At 46.6% G+C, this 14,996-nt stretch overlaps 1 protein-coding gene across 3 annotated transcripts in view; it reads right to left on the bottom strand.

The window, feature by feature from the left end:
• Positions 1-11,264: 11,264 nt before the first annotated feature.
• The window catches only part of LOC109905189 (ETS-related transcription factor Elf-2), a 7,156-nt gene continuing 3,424 nt past the window's right edge, over positions 11,265-14,996 (bottom strand). Inside the window, exons 4-9 of one of the 3 annotated variants that reach the window (XM_020502417.2) lie at positions 14,864-14,977; positions 14,559-14,675; positions 13,716-13,805; positions 13,360-13,552; positions 12,822-13,061; positions 11,265-12,695 (exon numbers count right to left, since the gene is read on the bottom strand). In XM_020502417.2, coding sequence (XP_020358006.2) covers positions 11,963-12,695; positions 12,822-13,061; positions 13,360-13,552; positions 13,716-13,805; positions 14,559-14,675; positions 14,864-14,977 — 1,487 coding nt within the window. In that variant the 3' untranslated portion in view covers positions 11,265-11,962. The remainder of the gene's footprint in view (positions 12,696-12,821; positions 13,062-13,359; positions 13,553-13,715; positions 13,806-14,558; positions 14,676-14,863; positions 14,978-14,996) is intronic. The other 2 variants (XM_031790120.1, XM_020502418.2) reach the window with 2 other exon arrangements.

The raw sequence follows: 14,996 nt of genomic DNA, 5'->3' as shown, positions 1-14,996 counted from the left end.
GCTCCACCTGACTAGCTGTGAAACTCTCACAGTCACTTATGACTAGCAATGATGCTGACCTCATAGTCCCCCTCTAATCCTCTAGTCAGTCTCAAGGCAGGCTTACTGGGTCTAAATTGTCACACCGTCACCAGCTGGAATGTCACACTAACACAGAAACCTAGAAGGACTGAGACAGAGAGAGAGCGAAAGAAATTGGGGAAGACTGGAATGGGAGAGAACTGAAAGCAGCAGAGAACTGAATTGGGAGGAGTCAGATTGTCTCGAATTGAGTGCGAGAGAAAATCAGAAACCCCTGAAGGAGGAGAAAGACTGTGAAGGAGCTCATCAAAGTAGAATAGAGCTAGAGAGTTCTGTTTTTCTCAGATAGACAAGACTAAACAGTGGTGATGATCATTAAACCACACTGACATATTCTCAGGATGGAGATGATGGGTAAGACCACATATCTGTGTCTCTCTTTTAGATCCAGTCCCTGTCTACTCTCTCTCTCTGTCCTCTTTCTAGCTGCTCACTCACAAAATGGCTTCCAAGGTACGCAGAGGATGAGTCCGAGCCTGACTGTTGGCAAGTCAGAATTGAATTTGCTAGCCTTTTTAATCTGTGGACATTTATTGTGGTAAACGGAGCAAAATGATGCGTCACGGTTGATTGGTCAACCTAAGAGCATTCCATGCTACACTGAGTGATTACTGATGATTGATTTGAGTCGGTTTTCAGACATGATCTTTCATGTGAGACATGTGCACCGCAGAGACATGTGCACCGCAGAGACATGTGCATCGCAGACTCTGCAATCATGTTTCACAATGTCTCATGAGCTGTCAGGGGAGTTTTTGTATGTAGGTGTGATTATGTGCGCATACGGTTTGTGTACAGTTTTGTATCTTTTTTTCTTTTTTTATTATTTTTATTATTATTATTATGTTTTCTTCTTGGGCCTCTATAACTATATCTATTGTTTTTATTTTTGTTGTTGTTGTGTGATTTGGATTGATCCCCTCTACCACACGGAACCCCACTAATCTACTGACGGAGCGCAGGAGGTGGCTAACAACAGACCTCCATCCTATGCTAGCTTGCTACCGATGCCCTGGCTAGCTGTCTAAATCACCAACCAACCTCTCCACTCACCGGACCCTTTTGATCACTCGACTAAGCATGCCTCTCCTTAATGTCAATATGTCTTGTCCATTTCTGTTCTGGTTAGTGTTTATTGGCTTATTTCACTGTAGAGCCTCTAGTCCTGCTCACTATACCTTATCCAACCTATTAGTTCCACCACCCACACATGCAATGACATCTCCTGGTTTCAACGATGTTTCTAGAGACAATATCTCTCTCTTCATCACTCAATACCTAGGTTTACCTCCACTGTATTCACATCCTACCATACATTTGTCTGTACATTATACCTTGATGCTATTTTATCGCCCCCAGAAACCTCCTTTTACTCTATGTTCCAGACGTTCTAGACGACCAATTCTCATAGCTTTTAGCCGTACCCTTATTCTACTCCTCCTATGTTCCTCTGGCGATGTAGAGGTGAATCCAGGCCCTGCAGTGCCTAGCTCCACTCCTATTCCCCAGGCGCTCTCTTTTGACGACTTCTGTAACCGTAATAGCCTTGGTTTCATGCATGTTAACATTAGAAGCCTCCTCCCTAAGTTTGTTCTATTCACTGCTTTAGCACACTCTGCCAACCCGGATGTTCTAGCTGTGTCTGAATCCTGGCTTAGGAAGACCACCAAAAACTCAGACATTTTAATTCCAAACTACAACATTTTCAGACAAGATAGAACTGCCAAAGGGGGCGGTGTTGCAATCTACTGCAAAGATAGCCTGCAGAGTTCTGTCCTACTATCCAGGTCTGTACCCAAACAATTTGAACTTCTACTTTTAAAAATCCACCTCTCTAAAAACAAGTCTCTCACCGTTGCCGCCTGCTATAGACCACCCTCTGCCCCCAGCTGTGCTCTGGACACCATATGTGAACTGATTGCCCCCCATCTATCTTCAGAGTTCGTGCTGCTAGGCGACCTAAACTGGAACATGCTTAACACCCCAGCCATCCTACAATCTAAACTTGATGCCCTCAATCTCACACAAATAATCAATGAACCTACCAGGTACCTCCCCAAAACCTTAAACACGGGCACCCTCATAGATATCATCCTAACCAACTTCCCCTCTAAATACACCTCTGCTGTCTTCAACCAAGATCTCAGCGATCACTGCCTCATTGCCTGCATCCGTAATGGGTCAGCGGTCAAACGACCTCCACTCATCACTGTAAAACGCTCCCTGAAACACTTCTGCGAGCAGGCCTTTCTAATCGACCTGGCCGGGGTATCCTGGAAGGATATTGATCTCATCCCGTCAGTAGAGGATGCCTGGATATTTTTTTTAAATGCCTTCCTAACCATCTTAAATAAACATGCCCCATTTAAGAAATTTAGAACCAGGAACAGATATAGCCCTTGGTTCTCCCCAGACCTGACTGCCCTTAACCAACACAAAAACATCCTATGGCGTTCTGCATTAGCATCGAACAGCCCCCGTGATATGCAGCTGTTCAGGGAAGCTAGAAATCATTATACACAGGCAGTTAGAAAAGCCAAGGCTAGCTTTTTCAAGCAGAAATTTGCTTCCTGCATCACTAACTCAAAAAAGTTCTGGGACACTGTAAAGTCCATGGAGAATAAGAACACCTCCTCCCAGCTGCCCACTGCACTGAAGATAGGAAACACTGTCACCACTGATAAATCCACCATAATTGAGAATTTCAATAAGCATTTTTCTACGGCTGGCCATGCTTTCCACCTGGCTACTCCTACCCCGGACAACAGCACTGCACCCGCAACAGCAACTCGCCCAAGCCTTCCCCATTTCTCCTTCTCCCAAATCCATTCAGCTGATGTTCTGAAAGAGCTGCAAAATCTGGACCCCTACAAATCAGCCGGGCTAGACAATCTGGACCCTTTCTTTCTAAAATTATCTGCCGAAATTGTTGCCACCCCTATTACTAGCCTGTTCAACCTCTCTTTCGTGTCGTCTGAGATTCCCAAAGATTGGAAAGCAGCTGCGGTCATCCCCCTCTTCAAAGGGGGGGACACTCTTGACCCAAACTGCTACAGACATATATCTATCCTACCGTGCCTTTCTAAGGTCTTCGAAAGCCAAGTCAACAAACAGATTACCGACCATTTTGAATCTCACCATACCTTCTCTGCTATGCAATCCGGTTTCAGAGCTGGTCATGGGTGCACCTCAGCCACGCTCAAGGTCCTAAACGATATCTTAACCGCCATCGATAAGAAACATTACTGTGCAGCCGTATTCATTGATCTGGCCAAGGCTTTCGACTCTGTCAATCACCATATCCTCATCGGCAGACTCGACAGCCTTGGTTCCTCAAATGATTGCCTCGCCTGGTTCACCAACTACTTCTCTGATAGAGTTCAGTGTGTCAAATCGGAGGGTCTGCTGTCCGGACCTCTGGCAGTCTCTATGGGGGTGCCACAGGGTTCAATTCTTGGACCGACTCTCTTCTCTGTATACATCAATGAGGTCGCTCTTGCTGCTGGTGAGTCCCTGATCCACCTCTACGCAGACGACACCATTCTGTATACTTCCGGCCCTTCTTTGGACACTGTGTTAACAACCCTCCAGGCAAGCTTCAATGCCATACAACTCTCCTTCCGTGGCCTCCAATTGCTCTTAAATACAAGTAAAACTAAATGCATGCTCTTCAACCGATCGCTACCTGCACCTACCCGCCTGTCCAACATCACTACTCTGGACGGCTCTGACTTAGAATACGTGGACAACTACAAATACTTAGGTGTCTGGTTAGACTGTAAACTCTCCTTCCAGACCCATATCAAACATCTCCAATCCAAAGTTAAATCTAGAATTGGCTTCCTATTTCGCAACAAAGCATCCTTCACTCATGCTGCCAAACATACCCTTGTAAAACTGACCATCCAACCAATCCTCGACTTTGGCGATGTCATTTACAAAATAGCCTCCAATACCCTACTCAACAAATTGGATGCAGTCTATCACAGTGCGATCCGTTTTATCACCAAAGCCCCATATACTACCCACCATTGCGACCTGTACGCTCTCGTTGGCTGGCCCTCGCTTCATACTCGTCGCCAAACCCACTGGCTCCATGTCATCTACAAGACCCTGCTAGGTAAAGTCCCCCCTTATCTCAGCTCGCTGGTCACCATAGCATCTCCCACCTGTAGCACACGCTCCAGCAGGTATATCTCTCTAGTCACCCCCAAAACCAATTCTTTCTTTGGCCGCCTCTCCTTACAGTTCTCTGCTGCCAATGACTGGAACGAACTACAAAAATCTCTGAAACTGGAAACACTTGTCTCCCTCACTAGCTTTAAGCACCAACTGTCAGAGCAGCTCACAGATTACTGCACCTGTACATAGCCCACCTATAATTTAGCCCAAACAACTACCTCTTTCCCAACTGTATTTAATTTTTATTTATTTATTTATTTTGCTCCTTTGCACCCCATTATTTTTTATTTCTACTTTGCACATTCTTCCATTGCAAAACTACCATTCCAGTATTTTACTTGCTATATTGTATTTACTTTGCCATCATGGCCTTTTTTGCCTTTACCTCCCTTCTCACCTAATTTGCTCACATTGTATATAGACTTGTTTATACTGCATTATTGACTGTATGTTTGTTTTTACTCCATGTGTAACTCTGTGTCGTTTTATCTGTCGAACTGCTTTGCTTTATCTTGGCCAGGTCGCAATTGTAAATGAGAACTTGTTCTCAACTTGCCTACCTGGTTAAATAAAGGTAAAATAAATAAAATAAAATAAAAATCTCTAATATGTTGTCTCTGTGTCCCCAGTGTGTCCGATGGGCAGCAGCAGGCTCTTTGGTACCCTGGCCCAGCAGGACTACTACCCAGAGCACCAGGACCTGGACCAGAACCCAGAGGGCCCGGAGCAGGCCAACTCGGACCAGCTGTTCAGAGAGTGTGAGGATGCCCTCCAGAGCCGGCCGGCCCAGGCCACACAGGGACCTGGTCTACCTTGCAGACCCAACACACCAGCACCAATACAGGAACCATGAGCAGCAGAACACCTCATCCATACGGGTCATGATGTGGAACATCCTAGCTCAAGGTACATAGACCTCTGATGGATGATGGAGTACTGCAGATTACAGAAGACCACCAGAGCATCTGTATGTCTGAGTGTACAAAACATTAGGACCACCTTACTTATATTGAGTTGCACGCCCTTTTGCCCTCAGAACAGCCTCAATTCATCAGGTCATGGACGCTACAAGGTGTCAAGTGTTCCACAGGGATGCTGGTCCATTTTGACTCCAATGCTTTCCGCAGTTGTGTCAAGTTGGCTGGATGTCCTTTCGGTGGGGGACGATTCTTGACACACACAGGAAACTGTTGAGCGTAAAAAACAAAGAGTTGCAGTTCTTGACACACATACCGGTGTGCTTGGCACCTACTAACATACCCCAATCAAAGGCACTTAAATCTTTTGTCTTGCCCATTCACCCTGAATGGCACGCACACAAGCCATGTCTCAAGGCTCAAAAATCTATCTCCTACCTTTCAGCTGCACTGATTGAAATGGATCTTACAAGTGACATCAATAAGTGATCTTAGCTTTCACCTGGATTCATCCGTTTGTCATGGAAAGAGCAGGTGTTCCTAATGTTTTGTACACTCGGTTGGTCTCAAGACTGCAGAGCATGGTACTGCTCAGTACACAACAGTATACGGTTATGTCTACTCTGGTAATGTCAGCTAACTACATTTACACATTACAATTTAGTCTTTTAGCAGACATTCTTATCCAGAGTGACTTACAGTAGAGTTCATACATTTTTGTCGTTTTTCGTACCGGTTCCCTGTGGAAATCGAACCCACAAACCCTGAGATGGAGAGAGAGTTGCAAGCACCGTGCTCTACAACTGAGCCCTGCTAACAGCTCTCTCTCCTCTCAGCGAAGATGTCCTCTAGAAGCTCTGACCTGGACTGAGAGGAAGTACCTGGAGCAGATTCTCAGTTACCGCCCTGACATCCTGTGTCTTCAGGAAGTGGACCACTACTACGACACCTTCCAGCCCATCCTGGCCAGCCTGGGCTACCACAGCACCTTCCTGCCCAAGCCCTGGTCCCCTTGCCTGGATGTGGCCAGCAACAACAGCCCTGACATCTGTGCTCTCTTCTACCGCCGCTCATGCTTCAGCCTTCTCCACACCTCCCACCTGCATCTCTCATCCATGATGCTGCCTACCAATCAGGTGGCCGTCGTGCAAACGCTGTGTTTTTATTTTTATTTGACCTTCATTTAACTAGGCAAGTCAGTTAAGAACAAATTCTTATTTTCAATGACGGCCTAGGAACAGTTGGTTAACTGCCTGTTCAGGGGCAGAATGACAGATTTGTACCTTGTCAGCTTGGGGATTTGAACTTGAAACCTTCCGGTTACTAGTCCAACGCTCTAACCACTAGGCTACCCTGCCGCCCCAGTGTTGCCAGGCGACAGGCCAGAGGCTGTGCATGGCCGTGACCCACCTGAAGGCGTGACTCACCTGAGGAGCGGCTGGGAGAGGCTGAGGGGTGCCCGGGAGGGGCATACCTGCTGCAGAGCCTGAAGGCTATCACCTGGCAGCCGGCTGGCTTAGAGCTGGGGGAGGGAGTGGGACAGTGGGGGTGCCTCTGATAGTGTCTTTAACGCTGAAGCCCTCGGAGGACATGTACAGGCTTTTTATCTCCTCCACCCTGGGTCTGGACTCAGCCTATAAGCTGCTGTGTGCAGATGGGCAGACGGAGCCGGTCTTCATTACCTGGAAGATCCGTCCCTCAGGGGAGAGCTGCAGTACCCTGGACTACACCTGGTAGTCTCACGGTGCTTTCACTGTGGATACCCTGCTGGACATACCCACTGAGGAAGAGCTAGGACCTGACTGCCTGCCCCTCAAACCACCTCTCACTGCTCTGTGATGTCAACTTCAGGGAGCAACCCCATAGGCTGATGTAGGCTGCCTATCACAGAGGTATCAGCCAGTAGAGTCACAGTTCAGAACAATGAAGGAAAAGTGACTGGATGGTTTTGTGGTACAAGAGAACTGAATTCTTATTTTACTTGACCTGGTGGAGAGATTAGATTTTAGACTTGACACCGGGGAGTAGTTGTTTTTTGTATATATTAAAAACCAGCACTTGCAGAAACATGACTACCTCCAGGGGAAAAAAGTTTCTGGCACAGGTGTGATGTTATCCCTCTTGATTATATATTTATGTAAAGGGGGAAACTGAAGAATAGGATAACATCAATACTGTGGATAATTATGTAACTCTGCTATTTTCAGTGCTGTGGCAGCTAGATGGCCAGTGAGTACAGAATAAATAAATGTCCTGTGTATTTATTTTAGTGTTTGATACTTTGTGTAGCTAGTTATGTTAATATTCTGTATCACCTTCGCCCAGGCTGAATAAATGCTTGAGCATCAACATTCAGTCAAATTACTTTGGGGAATAAATGCTCACACCTCACTTCTAAAGCCTTTTGTTGGCCATTTAGTCTATAGAAAAGCAACGATAAGAAACACTGCCATGTAGTGTTGACCAGGGGTTCTCAAGTGCTGTGTTTAGACACACAGCCCAATTCTGATCTTTTATGCACTAATTGGTCTTTTGACCGATCACATCAGCTCTTTTTCAGAGCTGATCTGGTTGGTCAAAAGACCAATTAGTGAAGACAAGATCAGAATTGGGCTGCTTGTCTAAATGCAGCAGTGGTGTAAAAATACTTCAAAGTACTACTTAAGTAGTTTTTTGGGGGGTATCTATACTTTACTATTCATATTTTTGACAAATTTCACCTTTACTTCACTACATTCCTAAATAAAATTATGTACCTTTTTACTCCATACATTTTCCCTGACACCCAAAAGTACTTGTTACATTTTGAATGCTTATTAGCAGGACAGGAACATTGTGAAATTCACACTTATCAAGAGAACATCCCTGTTCATCCCTACTGCCTATGATCTGGCAGACTCACTAAACACACATGCTTCGTTTGTAAATGCTGTTGGAGTGTGTCCCATGTGACATCTGTCACATGTTCTCAGTATATGTGTGTGTGTGTGTGTATATAGACTGCTCCAAAAAATAAAGGGAACACTTAAACAACACAATGTAACTCCAAGTCAATCACACTTCTGTGAAATCAAACTGTCCACTTAGGAAGCAACACTGATTGACAATCAATTTCACATGCTGTTGTGCAAATGGAATAGACAACAGGTGGAAATTATGGACAATTAGCAAGACACCCCCAATAAAGGAGTGGTTCTGCAGGTGGTAACCACAGACCACTTCTCAGTTCCTATGCTTCCTGGCTGATGTTTTGGTTACTTTTGAATGCTGGTGGTGCTTTCACTCTAGTGGTAGCATGAGACGGAGTCTACAACCCACACAAGTGGCTCAGGTAGTGCAGCTCATCCAGGATGGCACATCAATGCGAGCTGTGGCAAGAAGGTTTGCTGTGTCTGTCATCGTAGTGTCCAGAGCATGGAGGCGCTACCAGGAGACAGGCCAGTACATCAGGAGACGTGGAGGAGGCCATAGGAGGGCAACAACCCAGCAGCAGGACCGCTACCTCCGCCTTTATGCAAGGAGGAGCAGGAGGACCACTGCCAGAGCCCTGCAAAATGACCTCCAGCAGGCCACAAATGTGCATGTGTCTGCTCAAACGGTCAGAAAAAGACTCCATGAGGGTGGTATGAGGGCCCGACGTCCACAGGTGAGGGTTGTGCTTACAGCCCAACACCGTGCAGGACATTTGGTATTTGCCAGAGAACACCAAGAGTGGAAAATTCGCCACCGGCGCCCTTCACAGATGAAAGCAGGTTCACACTGAGCACGTGACAGACATGACAGAGTCTGGAGACGCCGTGGAGAACGTTCTGCTGCCTGCAACATCCTCCAGCATGACCGGTTTGGCGGTGGGTCAGTCATGGTGTGGGGTGGCATTTCTTTGGGGGGCCGCACAGCCCTCCATGTGCTCGCCAGAGGTAGCCTGACTGCCATTAAGTACCGAGATGAGATCCTCAGACCCCTTGTGAGACCATATGCTGGTGCGGTTGGCCCTGGGTTTCTCCTAACGCAAGACAATGCTAGACCTCATGTGGCTGGAGTGTGTCAGCAGTTCCTGCAAGAGGAAGGCATTGATGCTATGGACTGGCCCGCCCGTTCCCCAGACCTGAATCCAATTGAGCACATCTGGGACATCATGTCTCGCTCCATCCACCAACGCCACGTTGCACCACAGACTGTCCAGGAGTTGGCGGATGCTTTAGTCCAGGTCTGGGACGTGATCCCTCAGGAGACCATCCGCCACCTCATCAGGAGCATGCCCAGGCGTTGTAGGGAGGTCATACAGGCACGTGGAGGCCACGCACACTACTGAGCCTCATTTTGACTTGTTTTAAGGACATTACATCAAAGTTGGATCAGCCTGTAGTGTGGTTTTCCACTTTAATTTTGAGTGTCACTCCAAATCCAGACCTCCATGGGTTGATACATTTGATTTCCATTGATAATTGTGTGATTTTGTTGTCAGCACATTCAACTATGTAAAGAAAAAAGTATTTAAGAATATTTCATTCATTCAGATCTAGGATGTGTTATTTTAGTGTTCCCTTTATTTTTTTGAGTAGTGTATATATATATATATATATATATATATATATATATATATATATATATATATATATATATATATATATATATATATATACACACACACACACACACACACACCTGTTCTGAAAGGCCCCAGAGTCTGCAACACCATTAAGCAAAGGGTACCACCAAGCAAGCGGCACCATGAAGAGCAAGGGGCTCTCCAAACACATCAAAGACAAAGTTGTGGAGAAGTACAGATCAGGGTTGGTTTATAAAAAAAAAATCTAACTTTGAACATCCCACGGAGCGCCATTAAATCCATTATTAAAAATTTTTAAGAACCTGGCAACACAACAAACCTGCCAAGAGGGCCGCCCACCAAAACTCAAGGACCAGGCAAGGAGGGAATTACCATAGAGGCAACAAAGAGACCAAAGATAACCCTGAAGGAGCTGCAAAGCTCCACAGCGGAGATTGGAGTATTTGCCCATAGGACCACTTTAAGCTGTACACTCCACAGAGCTGTTCGTTACAGAAGAGTGGTCAGAAAAAAGCCATTGCTTAAAGAAAAGAATAAGCAAACATGTTTGGTGTTTGCCAAAAGGCATGTAGGAGACTCCCCAAACATATGGAAGAAGGTACTCTGGTCAGATGAGACTAAAATTGAGATTTTTGGCCATCAAGGAAAACACTATGTCTGGTGCAAACCCAACACCTCTCATCACCCCGGGAACCACATCCCCAAAGTGAAGCATGGTGGTGGCAGCATCATGCTGTGGGGATGTTTTTCATCAGCAGGGACTGGGAAACTGGTCAGAATTGAAGGAATGATGGATGGCTCTAAATACAGGGAGATTCTTGAGAGAAACCTGTTTCAATCTTCCAGAGATTTGAGACTGGCACAGAAATTCACCTTCCAGCAGGACAATGACCCTTAACATACTGCTAAAGCAACACTACTGGTTTAATGTGAAACATTTAAATGTCTTGGAATGGCCTAGTCAAGTCTGGTATAAGTTTGAGAACCCCTGGTATAGACAATAGTATTAGCAGCAGGATGGCATATACTGCTATGTCAGCATATATTCACAGGGACTTTTGCCACGGAGTGAAAGTGGGCACTTTTAAGGGGACATAAGTGTTTCCAATGACCATATCGTGTGATTTTTAACCAATTATGAGTAGGCATGGCCAACTAATTGTCATTAGATTTTTTTTATTACTACAAACAATGTGTCATCTTCACATATGTTGATGTTGGGGTGGTACTGGAGATGAATATAACACAGAAAAAGGTTGAATTTTCCCTATTTATGTAAAACCAAATGTGAGCATTGCGAGACCGGGTTGGTTTAAGGAGGATACAGGTGTTTTCACCTTTCAGCCCACTTGTATAGCAACCATTTAGACGCTTGTCAGGGTCCAGGCCTTGCAGCCGTACAGGAACCTCGGCTTCAAAAAATGTACAGTATACAAGACCAACTAGATCCAACTGAATATTTGTAACTATTTGAAAGCGATTCAGTCACAACAAGCATCGACTGAGACGAGATGTTTCTATTCATGTTAGTTTTTATAATACATTTCAGTTTAAATCTACATCAATACAGCGAGTACAAGAAAATAGCATAAATGTGGAATATACTATCTAGATTTGTCTTTTCTTGACACAAACATCCTTTCGCTCCCATTCCTGAACAGTAAAAAAAAAGAAACACAAAAGAACATTGAGTGTTGAGGGACAGTGCTGTGGGGTACTACTGCCCCATAGCCATACAGAGACTGAGAACCAACAAAGTCAGATGAAAAGCCAAAGCAAAGATTCCAACTATGATACAAAAGAACTGCAGTTGCATCGAACTTCGAATACATCATACGTAACCTGCTGCAGAGTATCAAAAAGGTTTTACACAAAGACCTTCCTTATATTATGTTTTTGATTTTAAAAAAGGATTTTCAATTTACAATCTAAGGCTTGCCCGTTGTTTGAGTTCCAACGAGCTTCTAAAGAGTATGTATACAAAGTCCCTTTTCCTCTCGTGTCTTCCTGGTTTTCTGATACGGAGGTCACTGCAGCTCCAGTTTGAAGACTAGCTTCCTGGTAGCTAGGCGCTCCAACTGAGGTCCAGTTCAGAGCTCTCCTACTCTGTATGGTCCAACAGCTCCACTGCCCAGTGAGAGAAGGATGGGAAGTGAAGACTCCACTTCAAACAGTGTCAATATGGAGTCAGTAGCCCTCGGGCCTCAAGTTCTCAAGATTCAGGGGCCACTGGGTTCTGTGCCGACTCCGAGGCAGAGGGGTCCTCCGGGCTGGACTGGGAGGGCTCCGTGCTCGCTGAAGGAGGGGATGGGGTGGACTCTGGGAGGGCTGTGGGGGGTGAGATGGCCTCTTTTACAGGAGGTGTAGTGGGGGTTGGTACAGGGGTGGTGATGGCAGTGGAGGGAGGGGGCTGTGGTATACCTACAGGGGAGGCCGCAGGTGGCTGCTGGTTGGGGGGCTGTCTCACATGCTTTGCTAGTATGAGCGGAGGGGCTGGTTTCTGCATTATCTGGAGTGTGGCGGGTTTAGCCTGCACGAGCTGGGTGACTGGTTTGGCCTGCACAAGCTGGGTGACTGGTTTGGCCTGTATGAGCTGGGTGACTGGTTTGACCTGCACGAGCTGGGTGACTGGCTTGGCCTGTATGAGCTGGGTGACTGGTTTGGCCTGTATGAGCTGAGCTAGCTGGCCTGAGAGCTGGGCTGAGAGGTTGCCCTGCGTTAGCTGAGCTAGCTGGGCCGCCGGGATGGTGATGATGGTGATCTTCTCTCCGCTCTTGGCCCCAGAGGGCATCATGGTGGGCAGGGTCTGGATCACCAGCTTGGGCCCGCTGGCGTGGGCGTTGCCCAGGGTGATGGGAGCCTGGGTGGTGAAGACAGTGGAGGAGTTGAGGGTCATCTGACCCAGCGTCGTCGTCATGACCATGGGCATGGCCAAACGCATGGTCCTGTACATCAGACAGAAACAAAAACAGATGTATTCATGAACCTTCCAAATGAGTTCACTGTGCATTTGTATGAAGATGTACACAGAGAGAGCATGCATAATTATTTCATGACTAATCATGCTTCACCTGTTGCCGGACGCAGCGGGGACGACGGTGACGTAGCTCTGCTTTGTCTGGGTGGAGGTGGCAGGGTCAAGGGTCAGGGTCTGGACCGCCCGGTGGTGCTCAGAGGGTTCCCCCTCACCCTCCTCGCCCTCTTCATCCCCGTCATCGTCGATCACCCTGATGTTCTTGGGCATGTCTTTAAACTGGTAAGCCAGTCTCTGACCCTCCACCTTTGCTAAGATCCCCCGTTGGTAGTAATACCTAGACAGGGACAACCCTACCAGTCAGACGACTGCACTTGCACTCAGAATACGTGCGAGAATACAACCCAAGATGTCATTTAACAGAAGTGTCACAGCCTAGCATGTATTTTGAAAAGGGGACTTTAAAAGGGTCAAATGCATGCATTTTAAACAGGCATTCTAGCCAAAATTTAGAATGTCATTAGTCATTCCTTAGCATAAAAGTAGTAAAGATATGTTGGGTCAACAACAGCCAGCCTTACTCACTAACCATATTGAGGAATTGCCTATCAAACAGAATGGTATCCCGTGGTTACCTGAGTGCTCTGCCCATGGTCTCGTAGTTCATATCAGGTTTGTTCTTGTGTTTGCCCCACAGTTTGGAAACCGCCTTGGAGTCCACCAGTTTGAAGATGCCCTTGTCCCGCTGCATCCACTTGATGTACCTGGGACAGGTGTTCTTGTCCTGGAGGAGATCCAACAGGAACTCCCATAAGTAGGTGGTGCTCCCTGGAGGACGGAGGGAGAGAGAAGACCAACATCATTCATAGAGGACCTCTCACACAGGCTGATTCCTGAATCAGCCTGTGTGAGTTGCTAGCTTGAGTTGCTCTACGTAGAGAAGCATCCCTTCATGGGCTTGACAAACCCTAGCCCCTGCTGTGTGGGGTACCTTTTCCCTCTCTGGGTCTCTTCCTGATCCCCAGGTCAATGGTGCAGTTGGTGTCAGGCTGAGGCTGTTGTGTCTTCGACTTCCTTCCACCTGCAAGGAAACAAACAAAACAAGAGGGCTCTTGTGAAGAGGGCACGAAAAAACCTGACTGGTTGCATCACTGCCTGGTATGGCAACTGCTCGGCCTCCGACCGCAAGGTACTACAGAGGGTAGTGCAAACGGCCCAGTACATCACTGGGGCCAAACTTCCTGCCATCCAGGACTTCTACACCAGGCGGTGTCAGAGGACATAACAAAAAATTGTCAAAGCCAGCCACCCTAGTTATAGACTTATCTCTGCTAGCGCACGGCAAGCAGTACCGGAGCACCATGTCTAGGTCCAAGAGGCTTCTAAACAGCTTCTACCCCCAAGCCATAAGACTCCTGAACATCTCGTCAAATGGCTACCCAGACTATTTACATTGCTGCCTCTACCCTCCCCTCTCTGCTACTCTGTTGTCATATCTGCATAGTCACTTTAATAACTCTACCTACATGTACATACTACCTCAACTAACCGGTGCCCCCGCACATTGACTCTGTATCGGTAGTCCCTTGTATATAGTCTTGCTATTGTTATTTTACAGCTGCTCTTTAATTACTTGTTACTTTTATCCATATTTTTTTTTAAACTGCATTGTTGGTTAGGGGCTTCATTTCACTAAGGTCTACACCTGTTGTACTCGGCGCATTTGACTACTAAAATTTGATTTATAATACACAACTTTTAATACTGGGTTGGACACGGTGATCAACACAGAGACAGATAGTACGAAAGCATTTGGTTGGTGTCGGAGGCAGACCTTTCTTCTTCTTGGCTGAGGGAGGCTCGTAGTCGGGGGGTATAGGGAAGCTGTCCTCCTCCATGGGCTCACACTCTGTAGACACCTCCACCACCGTCTCCATCATCACGTCCTCCACTGAGACACGCACAGAGACAATAGTTCTCATTATTACAACCACAGAGCAGTGAGTCAACTCAAGACTGGCAAATGGTAACTGACAGGTTACACTGCAAAAATAAAAAATAAACAGTCGGCATCATGTCCTACCCACTTGTAATGCCTAGTCCCCAGCAAGGCCAGTATGGGAGGGGTTGAGTGGTTACCTGTGTTGTTGCGGTCTCCATGGAAACTGCTAGGGGAGTCCATGTGAAGAAGGGCCTCGGCCGCTTCGAAGGTCTTATCAAAGCACATGGTGCCCCCGTGTGATGACACCTCTACTACGACAACACAGGAGCG

This window comes from Oncorhynchus kisutch, linkage group LG15, assembly GCF_002021735.2.
Source record: "Oncorhynchus kisutch isolate 150728-3 linkage group LG15, Okis_V2, whole genome shotgun sequence".
Taxonomy (NCBI): domain Eukaryota; kingdom Metazoa; phylum Chordata; class Actinopteri; order Salmoniformes; family Salmonidae; genus Oncorhynchus; species Oncorhynchus kisutch.
This window is presented reverse-complemented; position numbering and strand designations above follow the sequence as displayed.